This window comes from Cornus florida, unplaced genomic scaffold, assembly GCF_030987335.1.
Source record: "Cornus florida cultivar Cherokee Brave unplaced genomic scaffold, ASM3098733v1 CherokeeBrave_3.0.0_Hap2_Chr11, whole genome shotgun sequence".
Lineage (NCBI taxonomy): Eukaryota > Viridiplantae > Streptophyta > Magnoliopsida > Cornales > Cornaceae > Cornus > Cornus florida.
In genome coordinates this window covers 34751288-34772566 of record NW_026775581.1, presented here as the reverse complement: position 1 = coordinate 34772566, position 21279 = coordinate 34751288, and the positions used below count along the sequence as shown (strand labels likewise).

The window sequence follows — 21279 nt, the reverse complement described above, 5'->3', positions numbered from 1 at the left end:
CACTTAAGTCCAAAAGTTCGATCGATCCAACATCATTCTTCGATCGATCGAACACCTTTGTCCTTATCCAAATGATTGATCTTATCCATAGCTGTCCACTCACTAACCACCTTTGTCCTTTTCCCAAAAATATCTCCCAAAATATCTCGGATTTGTCTTTTCCCAAAAAGCTCAGCCAGTTGGATCGATCCAGCCTCAGTTTGATCGATCTCAGCCAGTTCGATTGATCCAAGGCCAAGGTTCGATCGATCGAACTTCCTCTAAGTGCAAAAAGTTAAAATTCCAGCTCATTGAAAGTTGTCCTTTATCCAATCATTGGAGAATATTGTGTGCACGACCCTAGCTCATTTAGGGAGTGATTTTAACCTACCTATATAAGGATAAGGATTGCTTTTACAAAGGGGAGCCAATTTAATTTTTCATATCATCTTTTGGAGAAGAAGCTTAGAGGAGGTGGACGCTAGAGACACCATTGGAGATCTTCATCAACAAGGAGCAAACCTCTTCAATGGAGTTAGCCCTTAAGGGTTGGAGCATCCTCACCATGAGTGGCTAGACATCCTCTTAGGGCTAGAGTTAGCCCCAAGCATGCTTTCTATATCTTAATCTTGTGTATTATTGAGGGATTAGTGTTGTAATTGATGTTTTGACACTTTGATATATATATATCTTGTTTATTTAATGATTTATGTAGTTTAATGCTTCCAATTGATCATTTCATTCTAATCCATATGTCTATGTATACTAGAATTGATGTTTATGTGCTTGTCTTTGGATTTTGTGTTATTAATGCATGTCTATGTGTATTGATGCTATAGATTTAGAGATTGTCAAAACATAGCGCTTAAATGAATACTTTTGTGATTCTCTTGATGGTTCATGCTTATCTCTTGATGGATTGTGCCTCTCCCTTAGTTTATTTTCATGTTAGTAGTGTAGATGTAGTGTAGTTGTAGTGTAGTGTTAAATGGGAGGACAATCTATGCTTGTTATTTGATGATTCAAGCTTTTGAATGCAAGTAGCATATGTCTCTATCCTTGTGTTGTATTTGGATTGTGAGCTTAATGAAAGAATTAATGACTTATTTTGATCTATTGTGCCTTCCACATGTTGTTTAGACAATATATGCTTCATCGCTTAGATATATTGTGCCTTTCACATGATGTTTAGACAATACATGCTTAACTAGTCATCCTTACTTGTTGAATCAACCAAATACACACACACACCAATATTGCAACACACTTATTGCCCTCATTAGTCACTTGTCAATGATATAGGAATGCATTGCTTGGTGGTGATCTCTAAACCCCAAGACTCTTCTCTCTCTTCCTTACTCTTCATTGCATTCAATTACTTAGTTTAATTTAGTTACTCTCTAATCTAATCAACCAACCAATTAATTGTTTGATCACTCGACCTACTAACCCTTAGAGCGATTCCATAATCAACTCCGACTCCAATCCCTTGGGACGATCCTAACTCGCCCTAGCTATATTTATAGTGAAAGGTAGTAGTGGCTTCTATAAATGTAAAACTCTTGGCCCTCGCCTTAATGCACACTCTTAAGCTTATGGTAGGACGACGACCCAATGCCCAGTAAGGAAGAGAGATTAGTTATGGATCAAGAGGCTGTTCAGAATGATGCTGTTTCCACCAGTGTTCCTGTAAGATTGTTACTTTTTATTTGCTTTGATTTGGTTCTTTATTACCTATTATGTGATTATTATTGTATATTTAAGCTTGAATTGTGATTATTATTGTATATTAGCTGTGGTAACTTAAAAAACAGTTTATATCATTCTAATTTTTAAATTATAGCAGAAAATAGAAATGTAAGAGTAATGACATTATATAATAACGAAACCTTCTGTCAAAGTCCTATGATTATGACAGGTCTTCAACATACTAACAATTTATTTAGGATATTTTTGACTAGGTACTTCTCATTATAAGATTTTTTAATCTATTAGAATCAGCAGAAGGCACAGTAGACCATTAGTTTTTTAGTAATTTGACTGAGAATAGAAGGTTTTTTTTTATTCAAACCTACTGTTTTTTCATACAAATTCCTACTGTTACTCAAATCATAACTCAGGTATCAGTTGCGACAATCCCTGCTGTGACATTTCCCGTACATGAAAGAGTAACTGAATCCCCTCCCAACACAGAATTTGAGCGAAGTGGTACACCATCCCATTTTCCAGTTGCAGTATCAGACTCTGAAGTTGCTGAAAATATTAAAAAGTATGGAAGAAGCACTAGGATATTAAAGCCCGGACCATATTCATTCTCTCCTTGGGCCATTCAAGATGGTAAAAATATTTAACTCAAAAAAGACCAGACCAAAATGTTAAGTTATGTTGCAGCTACTGGCTATGAAGATTGGTAAGTGTTAAAAATTATTTTGGACAACATAAAGTGTCTTATATGTTTAAAACTAGTTTCATTTTATTATTAAATAATTTTTTTTTTTTTTTTTTTTTTTTTTTTTTTTTTTTTTTTTTTTTTTTTTGTTTTGGACAGCATAAAGTGTCTTATATGTTTAAATTTTATTTACAACTTGTCATTCATTTTATTAGTGAAACATTGGTGGTGATGTATGGCCAAGACCTGTTTCGATATGATATGGTAACTTTGTTCGAACCCAACCTTGTTTCTAGTGCTGTGAGTAGATGATTTGTTTGAATATTTTTGTTTTACCCTCCATGGCAGGTTTATTGTTTAAAAAATTTCGGCAACTATTATTTATTATTTTATTATACTAGGTTATAAATTTTTGGGGAAATTATTTGAATAATACCCAAGGAGAATGTGCCAGAAAATTCTTTCTGAATAGCAATGCTATACAATTCATGGATAACAGCGGAGTTGTGGTGTTGAAATCAGCTGAAAAATGCAAGGTTGTCCTAAGAAAGGTATGGGAAGATTACAACAGAATCTTTAAAACTGATTTGGCTATATTTACCAGTAGAGATATGGTTAGTGATTTTGCTTGTATTATTTTATATTGAGTGACAAAACCCCATTTTTATTATAATCACTTAACCGTATGTTCACCTTGATGCAGGTATGCTTTCCTTCATGCATAAAAAAGTCACTGGTTTTTGTTGGTGGTAAACCATCCGGAGAAGAAGATTGATTACATTTGTTCAAAAGGAACACCCCACGTATACAAGCAATATGCCTTATGTGTGGTAAACGCCCATTCATATTTGTGTTACATTTGTCATTTATTTATAGTTATTTACTATACTTACAAAATGATTATGTTTGTACGACATAAAGAGTTCGTGGAGGTTGCTTGTGGCAAAGAGTGGTCAAAATACTTAGTGAGGATTCCTGTGAAAATCCTGAAACAAACTGATGCGTATGTATACTAAATTACACAAAAGTAGAAATTTAAATTATAAAGTATTCACAGCATCTTACTATTATTACGTAAGTAGATATTTTTCATTTTGTGAATATTTTAGGACATCTTGTGGCATATTCGTAATGAAGTTCATGGAATTATGGGATGGCAAAAAATTATCCAAGAACTTGAAAGTAAGTTTAATGTAATATATTTTTTTACCCCCTAAATGTAAGAACATTAAACAAATAATTATACCAATTAAATTAATGATATAGAAAAAGCCAAAGTTAATGCGTTCGGAGTTTCTGTTGAAATTGTTGGATAATTCACTGAATGAAAGACGAATAAAATTGTACAGACTGGCACTTGCATAATTTGACAGAGTTAGTTGCGTTACAGTCCAGAATTTGTCCTACTTTTAACTTACTGCATGCTGATAACTTTTTCTTCTGTTTCTAACCATTTACAAAGTTATGTCCCTAACATTTTCAGGTTTTCATGCTCGGGCGACTCTTGTGTTGTCGTAGTACTTGGTGTTATTTATGGTGGTGTATTTGCTAACTGTGAACTTTAATTTTTGCTGTTTTGGATGTATATTGAAGGAAGCGTGACATGTTGCTTTGTGTAATGTAAATGTTACCAACGATGTACAAATTTAGTACTTGTAAACTTTTATTTTATTTTTTTGCTGGATGTCTTTTGAATGAAGCATTTCTCTTATTTCGCTTCTATTATACATGTGGCAATTTGTAATGACTATGAGACATTATTTTCTGTAGTGGTGATGTTACCAATGATAAGCACTTTAATATTTTTTTATGCTGGATGTCTTTTGTGTAGTGGAGATGTTAACAATGATAAGCACTTTAAATTTTCTTGTTCTAGATGTCGTATGAATAAAAAGTGACTCTTGCTTGACATATCAGATGAGATGATAGCATGCTATGTTTTTTACTATTTTACACATCATTCAACTAAATTTCATTAATATTGAGTCAGAGATACTAGAAAATTAACCTTTCATCAGCTAAAGTTTACATAAAGCAAACAGAGATACTAGAAAAGCTAAAACACTCATAAAAAGTGTTACCCTAGTTAGTAGCTTAACAAATTCATGTGTTGCTTCAATTACTCTTACACTTGTTGCAAGTTGTCCAATTTCATATTTAATTTTATCAACACCTTCCACCAAATTATCATACCCGGTCATTCCTTCATCCAATGGTAGGTGCTGTGGTCGAGTTACCATTTCAGTGATATTGGATGAAATAGGGTAGCACCACTCCCAAAAGCCGCATACTTTTTGTGGATGATGACATACATAATACAGCTTCCCTGTGTTCTTCCCTTTCTCTGTAATTCTAACGCCTGCTTTTTCTCCACACCCATAATATTTAATTGCATAACTTAGGCCTCTAAACTCACCGGAAGTAACCTATCCCAGGTATTCAAATGCATAGTGAAAAAATATATAACCATATATAACAAATATGTATAAATAATAGACGAAAACAATGGAGTAGGCATGTCTTTTGTTGCAATAGAGACTTGCACTTACAGTTCTTGGATGACCACCACTGTTGGTTGATGAAGCCATGGAAGACACATATATTTAGAAGACTAAGGAAAATAGAAGTTGGTATGTGAAAGGAGATAATTTTGTACCTATATATAAGGGATTTTGACGTACAGGTGTTTTCAATGGTAACAAAGTTTACAAACGGTTATAATGGCAGTATATATATATATATAGGTGAAAGTACTGATGCAAGTCCCAAGTGAAAGTACTGATGCAATGAAGTACTTACTAGGAAAATGACTTTGAATGCAAGATAGGAAAATGTTGGGATTTACACTAGGAAAATGTTAGGATGCAAGGTAGGAAAATATTGGGATTTATACTAGGAAAATGTTAGGATGCAAGGTACGAAAATGTTGGAATTTACACTAGAAAAATGTTGGGATGCGAGGTAGGAATATTTTTGATGACGTGTATCCAAAAATAATATGTGATTAGCAGTTGTGATATGATGAAAATGGATTATACTTTAAAACCTTCATACATACGTAACTGAATACGAAATGTTGCAATGAACTAGTTAGTGTGATGCTGTGATCAAATTAACTTTTAGAGAATCTAGTTTATGTAGTGATTTAACTATGAACGTCAAACTTCCAGCTGCAAAACAATACATCAACAATACATCTGTCTATCCCAGCTGCAAAACATTGATTTACACAATTCAGTTTGACTAGTGATGTATGTAATTATCATAGTGGGTGAGAGAATATTTATTACTACAAAATATTGAATTTAGTATGCAGATCAAAACTAAAGACTTGATTTCACTATATAATGAGTTAGCCGAAAGTTTTTGTGTTGGGATGCACAGTAGAGAAATGTTTGGATTCATCATACGAAATTATAACATTGCAAAGTAAACATGTACTGAAAGTAAATACATACATAAGGTCCATGAAAAGAGCTTTTGATACTTGAAACAGAACTACACAAGGTAGTACAAATCTTCCACATTTGGACCTAAATTGCAAAAGTAAACTACAAAAGGTAGTAGAAAGGTTCGACAGAGGGACCTAAGTTCCCAAAAGGAACTACAAAAGGGTCCACTAGACCAAGTCTCCTTATCCTTCAGAAAGAATAGGAGCTGGATGAGGAACTTAAATCGGCAACAGGAACAACCTCGGTGACATTAGAGTCGTTGCCTACCCTCTGAAGGTAGCGCACACGTCTGTGTAAAACCCTCAAGTGATTTTTCATCTGACCCATTTCTGCAGTAAGGTTGGCCACTTCTGCAATCAGGTTGCCCATATTTGCAATTAGGTTGCCCACTTCTGCAGTAAGGTTGTCCAAACGCATAACCAATTGCGACCTTGTTGGAGGAGGATGAGGGAAAATTGGTGGATGGGAGATCTGAGCAGGAAGGGGGTGGTTACCCCATGCTCCTCTTCCCCCTCTTCCTTTATTGGTTGAGCTTGCTGAGAACATGTTTGATAATTTAGTTATAGTAGAACATTTCCTTGCTGAGTATGTTTGCTTTTATAATGTTGAAAGTTCTGATGTTGGTGGTTGTTGATATGACCAGCAATTAGTGATGTTATTGTAATCTCTTTATAATGTTGAAACTTCTGATGATTAGTCCGCCACTTATTCTATTTAATGCAACAATACATCTGTCCTAGCTGGTGAGGATAATTTGGGATACAACTTAGGAAAATGTTAGGATGCAGCAATTTTGTGTGTTGCGATGCACAGTATGAAAATGATAGGATTCATCATACGAAATTATTTGGATCCTAATGTTTGCCAATTTTGGGATTCTAGTACGGACAAACTTGGGATACACTTTAGTAAATTTTGGTGACGCACTGAATCAAATTATTATGTCATTAATAGTTGTGATATGATGAAAATGAATCATATTTGAAGACCTTCATACACCTATGTATTGCTTATGAATTTGTGTTTTCGTTTTTCACCAAACCCCTAACTGAATGTACTGTTGCAAATGTTTAGTTAGTGTGATGTTATGATCAAGTAAACTTTTAGAGAATCTAGTTTAAGTAGTGATTTAACTATGAACGTCACACTTCCATGTCAGTATACTGAGATGGCCGAAAGTTTACTCTACCACTTATCAACAATATATCTGTATGACCCAGCTGGAAAACATTGATTTACACAATTCAGTTTGATTGACTAGTGATGTATGTAATTATCATAGTGGGTGAGAGAATATTGAATTTAGTATATATGAACATCAAAACTAAAGACTTAATTTCAAAATATAGTGAGTCAGCCGAAAGTTTAGTCCGCCACTTATTCTATTTAATACAACAATACATCTGTCCCAGTTGGTCAGGGTAATTTGGGATACAACTTGGGAAAATGTTGGGATACAGCAAGTTTATGTGTTGAGATGCACAGTATGAAAATGTTAGGATTCATCATACGAAATTATTTGGATCCTAATGTTTGCCAATTTTGGGATTCTAATACGGACAAACTTGGGATCACTTTAGTAAATTTTGGTAACGCACTGAATCAAATTATTTTGTCATTAACAGTTGTGATATGATGAAAATGAATCATATTTGAAGACCTTCATACACCTATGTATTGCTTATGAATTTATGTTTTTGTTTTTTACCAAACCCTTGACTGAATGTACTGTTGCGAAAGTTTAGTTAGTGTGATGTTATGATCAAGTTAACTTTTAGAGAATCTAGTTTAAGTAGTGATTTAACTATGAACGTCACACTTCCATGTTAGTATACTGAGAGGGCCGAAAGTTTACTCTGCCACTTATCAACAATACATCTGTATGACCTAGCTGGAAAACATTGATTTACACAATTCAGTTTGAGTAGTGATGTATGTAATTATCATAATAGGTGAGAGAATATTGAATTTAGTATATATGAACATCAAAACTAAAGACTTAATTTCACAAAATAGTGAGTCAGCCGAAAGTTTAGTCCGCCACTTATTCTATTTAATGTAACAATACATCTGTCCCAGCTGGTCAGGATAATTTGGGATACAATTTGGGAAAATGTTGGGATGCAGCAAGTTTGTGTGTTGAGATGCACGGTATGAAAATGTTAGGAAACATCATTTGCAAAATTATACATTTACTTGTGAAAAGTGAAAGCAAAAAAACCAGTAGTTTACCATAATTGCCAAATGCATATATCCACAAATACATAAATTTGTTTATAACAATTTGCAAATAACAAAAATATAAATTCCTCCGGTGCAACTTAACTATGCTAACCTACCAAACTAGGAAGTATATACAAACTTCATCCATACAACCCAATTCCCATTTAAAGGTAGTACCAACGCCAAATTGCACTTAACTATGGAAGACGAATTCATTCAAAAATTTAGAAAACCAAAAGCTCCCTCTTTTGTTTTCTTGCTGCAGATACCACAGTCATTGGTTAGCCCAATTAGAGATGTATGTAATTTAAAATTATCTTTTCGATACAGTGGCAGAGAATTAGATGAAGTCGACATGGATAAAGTAAAATACATAAACATTGCTTACTCAATATTTGAACAATTGTTGTTGAATTGGAAGACTAATCTCTGAGTTTGGCAGCTGCGACATTTCAGTGGAAGTCAATTGCCCGAGGTTGGGAGCAAGTGTCTTTATTTATGACCATGGAAAGAAATAAAATAAAGAAATAACTCATAACAGATAATAATATTGATTTGGTTAACAAATCATATTAAAAAATATATACCATTTGACTTCCCAAATTAGCCTTGCATGATTCGCCATACGAAGAATGAGTACTAAATAGTTCAGATGAAAACAACTGTGAATCACCAATAGAACTCTGCAACATTTTATAGTGTTCATTAGAAATTATGGGGATTAAATCTAGAAAGCGTGTTCCACTAATACAAGGCAATTGATTCAACATAATTACCTGGTTACTTAATAGAGTAATGGGTTGCGGAAAATGAATAGCGAGGCTATACGAAGGTTGGAAAGCCTGCCTATTATGCATTATAGGTGGTGGTGGCATGTAACATTGATGATGTACACATTCAGTTGAATTTTCATTGCCCTTCAACAAAAATTGTGTACTTCTATTAGGTTACAGTAAACTTGTAAACAAAATTAACGAATTGCACAACTATTACGAAAATTAAGTGTTGGATATGATATAGTCGTAACAATACTAACATCGACTAATAGATATGTTTGACTACAACTGCCACCTCCCACTCCAGAGACCTTGCTATCATTCACTTTCTAAAACACAATAAAATTCAAATTTTATTCGATTCAGTACACAACCAGAAATGACAAATAAATCCACAACATTAATGTAAAACAAGGACCACAATAATGTAAGTACAATATGAAAAGTAAACTAAAAACTTTTGGTAAATACCTTAACTATTCTTTTCATACACCTGCTCTTCTTCTTGGCATTTTCCTCAATGGGAGATTTGCGTCTACTCATTTGTCCTTTAGATGTATCTTTCGTCTTGATGCCCATGGGAATTATTCCACTGTTTTTTATCTCCCCATTATTCTGCTTTTTACCAGCCTTTCTACTGCCAACCAAAGTACGACTACAACTTCTTTGGGCAGATTTTTTCCATTCCATTGCTTTTACTAATAAATCATTGTATCCCTCGTTGTCTTCCGATGCAATTGAAGATATTTCGGTAAAAATATGACAAAGGGTCCTGTGTCGTCGTGTTACCTCAAGTTTAGGATCCATCAACACTTCATAGCCAAGAATCTCATCCAAGTTCCCATCTCTAGCTTTCCTAGTCCACCTTCTTAATATATATCGAGAAGGCAATTCAGTGATGTTCATACAAGCCTTAAGGATTTTTAAAATATGACTGCATAAAAATCCATTCATTTCAAATTTACCATATAAATGAGATAATTCATCCTCAACTGTTCTAGTTACAGAACGTTGCATCCCATTACAACTAGTAACTTTATAAACACGTTGTCCATTGTTATCCATGTCACTGCAACTATTAACATTATCACTCACACAAGCTATTAAAAACTCTTCCTAGAAAAGCTGAAATATAACTTTTGTGTATGTCTCCCCGCTTTAAGTAATATGTGACACTTTGATTTAACTTGCGGAAGCCTCTGCAGCAAACGGTACTCGGCTTCATACTCCTTGTAACGCTTATCTGACAACAACCTATCAAAATGGGTGAAGAAATCAGGAAGAATGAGTTGCCTCAATAAGTATTCCTTCAAGTGAGCATTGAAACTTTCACTCAATTACGTAGTGTGCATTCCCACACACCGCGTATATTTAACGAATGCCATGGCCCATCTATGTCTCAAGCTAAACAAATGCTCAAGTCATGTGTTACCAACAAGATCATACACCTTTAGCATTGAATCCCATTCTGACATAAATTGTTCCTTCACCTCAATTTCGAACATTAATTTAGATATCACATTTTTTATGCGTTCATCACGTTTAAACAAGAACCCAACATGCTTTTGTGCATTTTGCATTAGATGCCACGTACATAGATGATGTTTTGTACCAGGCATGACCTAAAACATAAAATCATGTTTGAGTCATGACATTTAAAATAAACCCTAAACACCAAATTCTAATATTCCAACACAGTGTAATATTTTTAAACTCCAACTTTGTTCTAACAACACGTATGGGTCATTAAATGCATTTAAATTTAATCAAACCTAGCAACCAATTTGTAGGTATAGTAGGAAAACACATATAAAATAAATATTTTATTCTTATTTTGTCATATTATTGGTTGTTTCCAATTTATCCAACTACAGGAAAATACATTTGCGTTTAGACGCTTATTAAAATCATTAATCATCTATTACCACATCCTTCATGTACTTCCCCATACAATCATTATGTGTACATAAATGCTTCAACTATAATCACAATAAAGGATATGTTAGAATAATAAACATTTTCCTATTATTTACTTCATTGTATTAATTAGGCATTACAGGTATTTTTAGTATATGAAAAGGAGTGGAGATCTTAATTCAAGTTACCTGCATCAAAGCCTTCACCATTGTTGCATCTTGATCAATCAAAATTGTCTTTGGTGTCTTTCCGGACATCGCTTTCAAAAAAGTATCAAATAACCACACAAAAGAATCTGCCATCTCATCATACATAAGGGCTGCCCCAAATACAGCCGTCTCCCGATGTTGATTAACACCCAAAAACAATGCAAAGGGATGGTTGCCATGTACAAGTTTGTACGTAGTGTCGAAAGTTACAACATCTCCAAAATGGCCATAATAAGTTATCATTTTAAGATCTACCCAGAATATATTGGTTATCATCTATTCAGCATCAAACTGTAAGGCATAGAAAAATGAAGGATCATCACAAGCATGAGTGACAAAATAATTGGTGAGCCATGCTGCCTCACCATATTGAAGCTCATTCTGTCTACGGGTCCTTATATAATTTTGTTGGTCCAGCTTAATGTATCCAACTGATTCTTTACAACCAGCTTGCCTTGCCATTAACTCATATGAATTAAGAGCTGCAATTCTTGAATCTGAAGCCAAGTCCACATCAATGGCCTGGACTCTGCGACGGCATCATGTGGGTGCATTCATCAATTATCAAGGGATGGTTGTGACTATCTACAAAATTATCAACAAAGTACTTTCCCTTTGCTTCATCATATTTAATATGCATTCGTGCACCATAACCAGTTCTCGTTTTAGCTCGTGGAGTCTTTGCATGTTTGTCCCTTCTATCCTTCTTCCTAACACCCTCCTTGCAACAAGTAAACAACCTCGTTAAAAATTTCCCAGTTTTACGGCTATTATTAAAATACTCCCTCCAGATGCTAAATCCAACTCTACCCCCATATGCATTATAAAATTTGTATGCCTCTTGTTCCGTATCAAACTCCATTTTTAACCTTGGTTTCCATTGATTCACTTCAGGCTCTATAACTACAGTGACGAGCCCCTTTCCAAGTGCTTAGAAAATGAATTTTTTAATGCGAGAGGTCGCTTCGCAAGGTCAAAATATGAATGTGGTTTAGGAAGCTTTTCTAGTCAAATTTAAATTTATAAAAATCACTACTACAACTAATGAAGAATAGCAAGTAGGGATCATCCATAGAGATTATACGTGTTAGAATTTAACTTCGACTTTAGCGTATCAAAAGATTGCAAAAGAAGGTTGATTGGTTGATTACACTAAAATGCAATTAATTAAAATGCAAATAAAGTAAACTAATGAGAGATAGGGATTTAAGAGATATGAAGAGAGGACTTAGCGTGTTGGAATCACCACTAAGCTCGTGTAATTAACCACTTGCTTTCCATTAATGGGGAATACATTGTTGTGAACAAAATGCGATTATCAATTGCAATATTAAGCATGGACCATCAAATTAAAGAATGAATTGTCTACCTAAACTAGGTGTAGCACAACCCATCAATTTTAAGCATGACCCATCAAATTAGTAACAATTGTAGCACACATCAATCTAGAGAATCATGGAATTTGCAATAATAAGCCATGAAATATCAAAGCAAGTATAGATTGTATACCTACCTACAAACATGAATTAAATTGTAGAACAACCCATCAAACATAAGTATAAACTATCAAATTAATTGACAAACTCATCTAATAAAAACCATATCTAGCCATCACTAGATTCTTAATCAACCACACATAGACATGAAATTAATATAGAAAAACTAGTGTAGAGATTAATTCCTAAATAACTACACATAAGACAACATGTAATTATATAGAGAATCAATAGGAAGAATTAAAATATATGAATCATGTGAGACATAATTCCTAATTTAATTACACATAGACATGTAAATAAACTAGAGAATTAATAGGAAGAAGTAAACCATAGAAATCATAAAAATAGACCAAGATTCATTAAATTCACAAGACTAGAACACTAATCACAACAATATATATATAAATCCCCAAAAATAGAAACACAAGGGTTTAGATTACACAAGACTTAGGGCTCATCCAAGCCCTAAGTGTAGATCTAGCCAATCATGGAGGAGGTGGATGTGGTCATGAAACCCTCAAGGGGGGCAAGCTCCAAACATGGCTCCATCTTCTTCTTCCTCTTCTTCTTCTTATTCTTTAAAGCTCTAAAGAGAGAGAGTGTGTGGGTTTAGAGATGGTTTTTGCAAATGTGCCTCCACTTCCCTCTTTTCTTCTAACCCTAATCTCTAATTTTCTAGAGAGAGAATATAGAAATTACAATGTAAAAATATGAATCTCTCAATAAAAATGGTTTAATCCCTCATATATATAAGGCTTTGGGAGCCCAAAAATGTGAGAACTTGGCCCTAGAATCACCCCTTACAAGCTCTGCCTGAGTTAGGGTGAAATGAGATTCAGATCTGCTTTTTAATAACTTTCACGAACAGTTCGATCGATCCAACTTTTATTTTCGATTAGAGAAAGTTCGATCGATCCAACTTTTATTTTCGATTAAAGAAAGTTCGATCGATCCAACTTTTGATCGATCTGGTTCGATCAATCCAACTTCGATTGATCTCAGAAATAAGTTGGATGGATCCAACTTGGCAAATTTTCAGCATCAGCCTCCTTTCACTCCAAATTCTCACTAAAGCTTCGTTTGACTCCAAAAAGGTTGTAAGAAACCATTTTTAGCCCATTTTAACATTATTGACCTGAAATAGACAAAAACACAAATAAGTACTAAAATGGGAAAATAAGATAGATAAAGATCCTAGAACACTCAAGTTTAAGGGATTTAAATGCGCACTTTTCAGCGCTCATCACACCCCCAAACTTAAATATTGCTAATCCCTAGTAATGAACTACGAAGTAAAGGAATGAAATGAACAACTAATTAACTATGAACTAGAAAGCAATAAATGGATAACACCACTTTTGTAGGGAACACGATTGCACTTAGCATATGTAACAAGCCTTTTAAACCCCTAGGTTAACCCTAGTGGATGAGTGAAGTCTCGTGTTCCAGAAATGATACCCACAAACATTAAGCTTATTCTTTCAAAAGAGGCACCAATATTGCAAACAAGCATTGGGAGAAAACTATCTCAAGTATGCAATTTTTCAACCATTTCCAAGCAATCTCCCAAAATCTCAACATCAAGCAAGCAAATATGGTCCTCCACACATCAAGAAAATGATCATGCAATTCAAAACAACTCTAGAATCCTTTTTGAGTAGACCGGCATCAAATATGTTGCTATCTTAGCCAACTAAAGAAATGATCACATCCTTACCCTCAAACTAGCACACAAATCTAGTACCAATCATCAAAACAAAAGGTAGACCTTTTATTAAAGCTTATTGATCTAGGTGCGCTTATTCTTTTCACACCTTTTTCTTTTTTTTTTTTTTTTTTTTTTTTTTTTTTTTTTTTTTTTTTAGGATCAAAAATGGAAGTATGGTGCAATGTTGTGATCTCTTAAGCTTTTTAGTGATTCATAAGGCCGAGCGTTAGGTCAATGACTCCCAAACTAGATGGCTTTAGGGCACTAGGTGTTCAAACACCCCTACGGACTTACAAGCTCAAATCAACTATGCTACAAATCAAAACAACCTCCATCTAATCATTTCCCACTTCTCACATTTTGGGAAAAGTCCTCACTTTTTTATTACTTTTGCAACTTTTTCTTTTTCTTTTCTTCTTTTTTTTTTTTTTTTTTTTTTTTTTTGTATTCAATTATTAACCTAGAGTTTGGGCCCTCCACCTTTCAGCGCAAGAAATTCAGTGCTTGATGAGGCTAGAATCCCGGCTACTCAATGAAAAGGGATTGTTATCCACTTTTGTCAAAATTAAAGCTTTCAATGTACTACTAGCCCAATTGGGATATAACCAAATCAATAATCAACAAAGCATGTACCCCACAAATGAATGCTAGTGTGTGCCTGTGCTAGTGTAGAATCTTAGAGTGAATCTCAAAACAATCACAAAATCAGGATGATGTGGACCACAAGTGCAAGTAAGATATCAATTTTTCGAAAAATTTACTCCTAAATGGCATCCACAAGGCATACAAGGAGTATTGGACTCTCAAGTCAAGCAATTTTTAAATTTTAAGCAAGATGGTTCTCAAAAGATCAAAATCATCGCTAATATGGATCTCAAATCTCAATCATGCATTTAAAGTTCAACTTTAAGTAGAATGCAACAAGACACCTTACCCCCAAACTTAAACCGCACATTGTCCTCAATATGCAATGAGAACAATGGAAAAAATGAAAAGAGTATACCGTGGTGATAAGGACATGAAGCTCGGCAATGATCCAATTCGAAAGATGGCTCCCCAAAACTTGGAATCAACAACCTACTTGAATAACCACACTAGCAAACTCACATCAAATATTAAATGGGATAAGAATAATCAAATCATGCATTCTAAGGCAATATGGCATAAGATGAAAGAGATATGAGATCAAGCCTTAACTAAAGCATAAAGTATGCATGACTACACACATAAGGGCATATTGGTGAAACTTTTTTTTAATATTTTCATTTAATGAAAACAAGTATATACGAAATGCAACAAAAATAAAGAATAAAATGTATGAACAAAATATAAAAAGAAAAATAAAGAAGGTAAAATGTAATGAAAGAATATATATAATGCAAGAAATGAAAAATAATATATACCATGCAAGTATATACAAAATTTTCTTACTTTTTGTTTTTCATTTTTATTTTATTTTATTTTTTTATTATTATTATTATTTTTATGACATAACAAGTATATACACACACACAAAAATAAAACAAATAAACATGCAAGAAATGAAAATATAAGGAAATAAGGGATGCAATTTTTTTTTTTTGAAAATACGTATAATGAAACAAAATAAAAGAAATATGCACAATGATTGCAAAGTTTAACGTCTCTAGCAAGACGGAATGCCACTTTGAATGATTGTTTTATTTTTTATTTTTATTTTATTTTTTTTAAACATATCAAATATGTACACAAACAAAAAATAAAAAGGTAAGTAAATAAAAATGCAAGAAGTAAAAATGAAAGGAAATAAAGAATACAAAGAAATAAATTTTTTTTTTTTTTTTTTTTTTTAACAAGAGAAAAGTAAGTAAATAAAATAACAAAAGTAAAAGAAAAGAAAATAAATAAAATAAAATAAATAATAGAAAGAAGAAAAAGTCAAAAAGTCAAAGGGGTAAAGCTGTGATCAATCTTGACTTGGATCGATCACACCATGATCGATCTATGCTCGCACGATGGGATAGAGAGTATGAAATTTGCAGTGCTTTGAAAATTTTTCTAAATATGGAATCTCAATCGATCATGAGGGCTCTTGGATCGATCGAACATAAAGTTCGAACGATGGGACAGAGAGCTGAAATATACAGGTTTTCTTCGCTCGATGGGACAGAGAGGTGATTGGATGCAGGTTGGATGCAGGTATAAAGTTCGATCGATCGAACTTTTTTTGAGATCGATTGAACAAATACAAAATGTCCATTTTCAACATGAAAGTGCAGAAAATCTTATGCTAAACCCCAATGATGGTAACAAAAATAAAGATTGAAAAATGAATAGAAGAATGTACACAAAAACGAAAAATAAAAATAAATAATAAAAAGAAATGGGAGAGGAATAGAGTTGAAAACTTTACGAATACTAGTGTTTAACGTCTCTAGCAAGACGTTGGGCCAACTCACTAATCAAAAGAATCAAAAACCGGATATCAAACATCCTTATTGACCTTTTTTTCCATTTTCTCATTTGATGCCTCACTTATAACAATGAAATCATCCTCCAAAAGAATGACTTGAAAAGAAATGAAAGAGATGATATTGTTCCTTTTATCCACGATCTTGAATACAAAATCAATCATGGTTGGGCTTGCCTCTTTGTTGTGTTCTTGAAACACATTCAAATGATCATTCACTTTGGTAATTGGTGAGGCATTGTCTTTTAAAGACTTATTTGGAATATCAAGAAACATCTTCTCTTCATCCCTCTTCTCTTCCTCAAAAATAACAATCTCCTCACCTTTCAAGTTAGTTAAGGAGTCTATTAGAAAGTTTATTTCATTTTTGGAGCTTTCAAAGTCAAAACCACAATTTTTATACTTTTCAAAAAGGCATTCCTCAAGAGGGTCATTGGAGATAATAGAAGGAACGCCCTCTTCAACAAGTTCCTCCTCCTCCTCTCCTACCTCTATAGTGGTCAACATCTCCTCACTCTCTAAAGTAGCAATGTCTGAGATAAAATCATAATCAAAATAAGGAAAGTCCTCATTAATCATGTTATGCTCTATTGGATTAGTCACTAACTCACTTGCCACTTCCTCCTCTATACAAGATAGAGTGCTAGGCATTAGCTCACTTGCTTCATCCTCCTATTCACTCTCATCATCCTCATCTATATACATTGAAGTTCTTGCCATTTTTTCGTTTGCCTCCCCCTCCTCCTCTTGACGAGAAAGAGTACTTGCAATTTGCTTAACTTGAGCTTCAAGCTTGGCTAACATTTGAGAATGAGAATTAATAAATGAAGTGTGTGAAATATGCACATCAAGTAAAGCTAACACTTTTTCTTCAAATCCGGGTAAGTACCTAGAAGGTGGTGGAGTTGGTTCATCATAAAATGGTGGGGAAGGTAATAGTCATAAGAAGGATTAAATGAGTGATAAAGTCCATAATAAGATGATACATGAAATGAATTAGACTCAATCTCATAAGAATTAAAATATAATGAAGGAGCATAAGGTGAAGGGATATAATTTCCCCCCAAACTTGGATCAAACAATTCCTTTATTCACAATTAAAATCCAAATGCAAGAAAATATTGGCCTCAACAAGGGCCTATGCTTGGATTTAAAATAAAGCAATAGAATAAGCCTCAACAAGGGCTATCACAAGCATGCAAAGAAGTGAAACAATTAAAATACAAGAGTTCCAAGAATTGCTCACAACGGTCCTTAAGCACCTTCAAATTTTAATATTAGCTTTAAGCTCCAATTATTACTTCAAGTTTCAAAGTTTGCCTTCCTTGTAGTCACGTACCTAATTAAACAAATAATAATGAGAACAAGAGAAAAGAATATACAATGGAAAATAAAATAAAAATAGAAGCAATCAAATGAACACTATTATCTAGTCTAATTCCAACAAAACTATTAATCCCCGGCAACGGCGCCAAAATTTGACGGGCCCCTTTCTACGTGCTTAGAAAATGAACTTTTTAATGCGAGAGGTCACTTCACAAGGTCAAAATATGAATATGGTTTAGGAAGCTTTTCTAGTCAAATTTAAATTTATAAAAATCACTACTACAACTAATGAAGTATAGCGAGTAGGGATCATCCACAAAGATTATACGTGTTGGAATTTAACTTCGACTTTAGCATATCAAAAGATTGCAAAAGAAGGTTGGTTGGTTGATTACACTAAAATGCAATTAATTAAAATGCAAATAAAGTAAACTAATGAGAGATAGGGATTTAAGAAATATGAAGAGAGGACTTAGGGTGTTGGAATCACCACTAAACTCGTGTAATTAACCACTTGCTTTCCATTAACGGGGAATACATTGTTGTGAACAAAATGCGACTATCAATTGCAATATTAAGCATTAACCATCAAATTAAAGAATGAATTGTCTACCTAAACTAGGTGTAGCACAACCCATCAATTTTAAGCATGACCCATCAAACTAGTAACAATTGTAGCACATATCAATCTAGAGAATCATGGAATTTGCAATAATAAGCTATGGAATATCAAAGCAAGTATAGGTTGTCTACCTACCTACAAGCATGAATTAAATTGTAGAACAACCCATCAAACATAAGTATAAACCATCAAATTAATTGACAAACTCATCTAATAAAAACCATGTCTAGCCATCACTAGATTCTCAATCAACCATACATAGACATGCAATTAATATAGAAAAACTAGTGTAGAGATCAATTCCTAAATAACTACACATAAGACAACATGTATTTAAATAAAGAATCAATAAAAAAGTTAAAACATATGAATCATGTGAGACATAATTCCTAATTTAATCACACATAAACATGTAAATAAACTAGAGAATTAATAGGAGGAAGTAAACCATAGAAATCATAGAAATAGACCAAGATTCATTAAATTCACAAGACTAGAACATTAATCACAACAATATATATATAAATCCCCAAAAATAGAAACACAAGGGTTTAGATTACACTAGACTTAGGGCTTATCCAAGCCCTAAGTGTAGATCTAGCCAATCATAGAGGAGGTGGATGTGGTCATGAAACCCTCAAGGGAGGCAAGCTCCAAACATGGCTCCATCTTATTCTTCCTCTTCTTCTTCTTCTTCTTTAAAGCTCTAGAGAGAAAGAGAGAGTAGGTATAGAGATGGGTTCTTCAGATGTGCCTCCACTTCCCTCTTTTCTTCTAACCTTAATCTTTAACTTTCTAGAGAAAGAATATAGAAATTACAATGTAAAAATATGAATCTCTAAATAAAAATGGTTTAATCCCTCATATATGCAAGGCTTTGGGAGCCCAAAAATGTGATAACTCGGCCCTAGAATCACCCTTTACAAGCTCTACCTAAGTTGGGGCAAAATGAGATTCAGATCTGCTTTTTAATAACTTTCGTGAACAGTTCGATCGATCCAACTTTTATTTTTTATCGATCAGAGAAAGTTCGATCGATCCTACTTTTGATCGATCTAGTTCGATCGATCCAACTTCGATCAATCTTAGAAATAAATTGGATGGATCCAACTTGGCAAATTTTCAGCATTAGCCTCCTTTCGCTCCAAATTCTCACTAAAGCTTAGTTTGACTCCAAAAAGGTTGTAAGAAACCATTTTTAGCTCATTTTAACATTATTGACCTGAAATAGACAAAAACACAAATAAGTACTAAAATGGAAAAATAAGATAGATAAAGGTCCTAGAACACTCAAGATTAAGGGATTTAAATGCGCACTTTTCAGTGCTCATCATACAGCATTTATTGTGTCTTCAATATCTATCATTTCATCTTCCATCGAATGGAGTAAAATTTTTAACCTACAACATAATTCAAGTAATATAATGTGTCACCCATGAAATTCACACCAAATCCAATCCTTTTTCCAACTTGTTGTAGGTATATAAAATAGAAAAGATAATGGAAGAACTTAAATTTAAAATATAGGAACACCAATGACCACTTAAGAGTTGCACATCCCAACTAAGTTTGGTCATATATCACCAATGAACTGCATAAAACATCTCTTCCAAAAATATAACATTTATAACTATATAATACGAAAAAGGGAACTGATTTGAATTCAATAATCCCAATAACTATATGAAAAGCATGTCCTAATAGGTTAATGTGAATAATTCCCATGTCTAAGACAACAACATCCTAACTATATTCTAACATGCCTCACCAATGAAATATATGCAAAATCACTTTTGTTTTTTTTCTTTTTAAACTTCATTTCAACATATGAATATTGATACACGTATCTTTTAAAATAAAATCTAACATTTGTAATTGTACAATGCGAAAAAAGGGGAAAAACTAATTTGAATTGAATAATCCCAAAAACTGTATAAAGTGGACGTCCTAATCTGTCAATCTGGATAATCCCCATCTCTAAGATTACCACATCCCAACTCAGTTCTAACATGCCTAAACAATGAAATATAAACAAAATTCCCCCCCCCCCCCCCCCATTTACTTCATTTCAACATATGAATTAATGTACGTATCTCTTCAAAATAAAATCTAACATGTATAATTATACAATGCAAAAAATGGAAAAATTAATTTCAATTCAATAATCCTAAAAAGTGCATGAAGTGGACGTCCCAACATATTAATGTAAATAATCCCCATCTCTAATTTTACCACATCCCAACTATATCCTAACATGCCTTACCAATGAAATATAAACATTTTTTTTTTTTTTTGACATTCATATCAACATATGCATTCATACACCTATCTCTTCAAATAAATTGTAACATTTTTCATTATACAATGAAAAAAAAGGAATAATTGATTTGAATTGAATATTCCCAAAATGTGTTTTAAGTGCACGTCCCAACATGCCAATATAAATAATCACAATCTCTAACACTACAACATCCCAAGTCTGTTTTAACATGCCTGAGCAATAAAATTTATATTTCAACATATAAATTGATACACATATCTCTTCAAAAAAAATCTAACATTTATAACTATACAAAGCAAAAAATGAAGAACTACTTTGAATTGAATAATCCAAAAAAGTATATTGAGTGCACATCCCAACGTGTTAATGTAATTAATCCCTATTTCCAATACTTCCACATCCCAGCTCTGTTCTAACATGACTACCCAATGATATATATATATACAAAA

The 21279-nt window shown here is 33.3% G+C and overlaps 2 protein-coding genes across 2 annotated transcripts; both read right to left on the bottom strand.

Annotated features, from left to right (window-relative positions):
* Positions 1-6009: 6009 nt before the first annotated feature.
* Positions 6010-11188, bottom strand: LOC132280949 (protein FAR-RED IMPAIRED RESPONSE 1-like). Its single transcript, XM_059782695.1, has 9 exons — positions 10925-11188; positions 10745-10798; positions 10256-10441; positions 10011-10126; positions 9291-9894; positions 9080-9148; positions 8820-8960; positions 8639-8726; positions 6010-6356 (listed from the first exon to the last, which is right to left on the bottom strand). Exons 1-9 carry the CDS (start codon positions 11186-11188, stop codon positions 6010-6012), a joined length of 1869 nt encoding a protein of 622 aa, XP_059638678.1.
* Positions 11189-11221: 33 nt separating this feature from the next.
* LOC132280947 (protein FAR1-RELATED SEQUENCE 5-like) lies at positions 11222-11807 on the bottom strand. Its single transcript, XM_059782694.1, has 2 exons — positions 11554-11807; positions 11222-11474 (listed from the first exon to the last, which is right to left on the bottom strand). The coding sequence occupies exons 1-2, from the start codon at positions 11805-11807 to the stop codon at positions 11222-11224; spliced, it is 507 nt and encodes a 168-aa protein (XP_059638677.1).
* Positions 11808-21279: the final 9472 nt, after the last annotated feature.

What these genes read in the sequence shown, in the direction of transcription:
- LOC132280947 (XM_059782694.1), bottom strand. Translation starts at nt 11,807, where the DNA reads ATGGAGTTTGATACGGAACAAGAGGCATACAAATTTTATAATGCATAT. An exon ending in TATGATGAAGCAAAGGGAAA is followed by an intron (nt 11,475 to 11,553) that starts GTACTTTGTTGA and finishes ATGCCGTCGCAG; the next exon opens with AGTCCAGGCCATTGATGTGG.
- LOC132280949 (XM_059782695.1), bottom strand. Translation starts at nt 11,188, where the DNA reads ATGATAACTTATTATGGCCATTTTGGAGATGTTGTAACTTTCGACACT. An exon ending in TGGTGAAGGCTTTGATGCAG is followed by an intron (nt 10,799 to 10,924) that starts GTAACTTGAATT and finishes TTGTGATTATAG; the next exon opens with TTGAAGCATTTATGTACACA. An exon ending in ATGCAAGGCTAATTTGGGAA is followed by an intron (nt 6,357 to 8,638) that starts GTCAAATGGTAT and finishes ACATGTTCTCAG; the next exon opens with CAAGCTCAACCAATAAAGGA.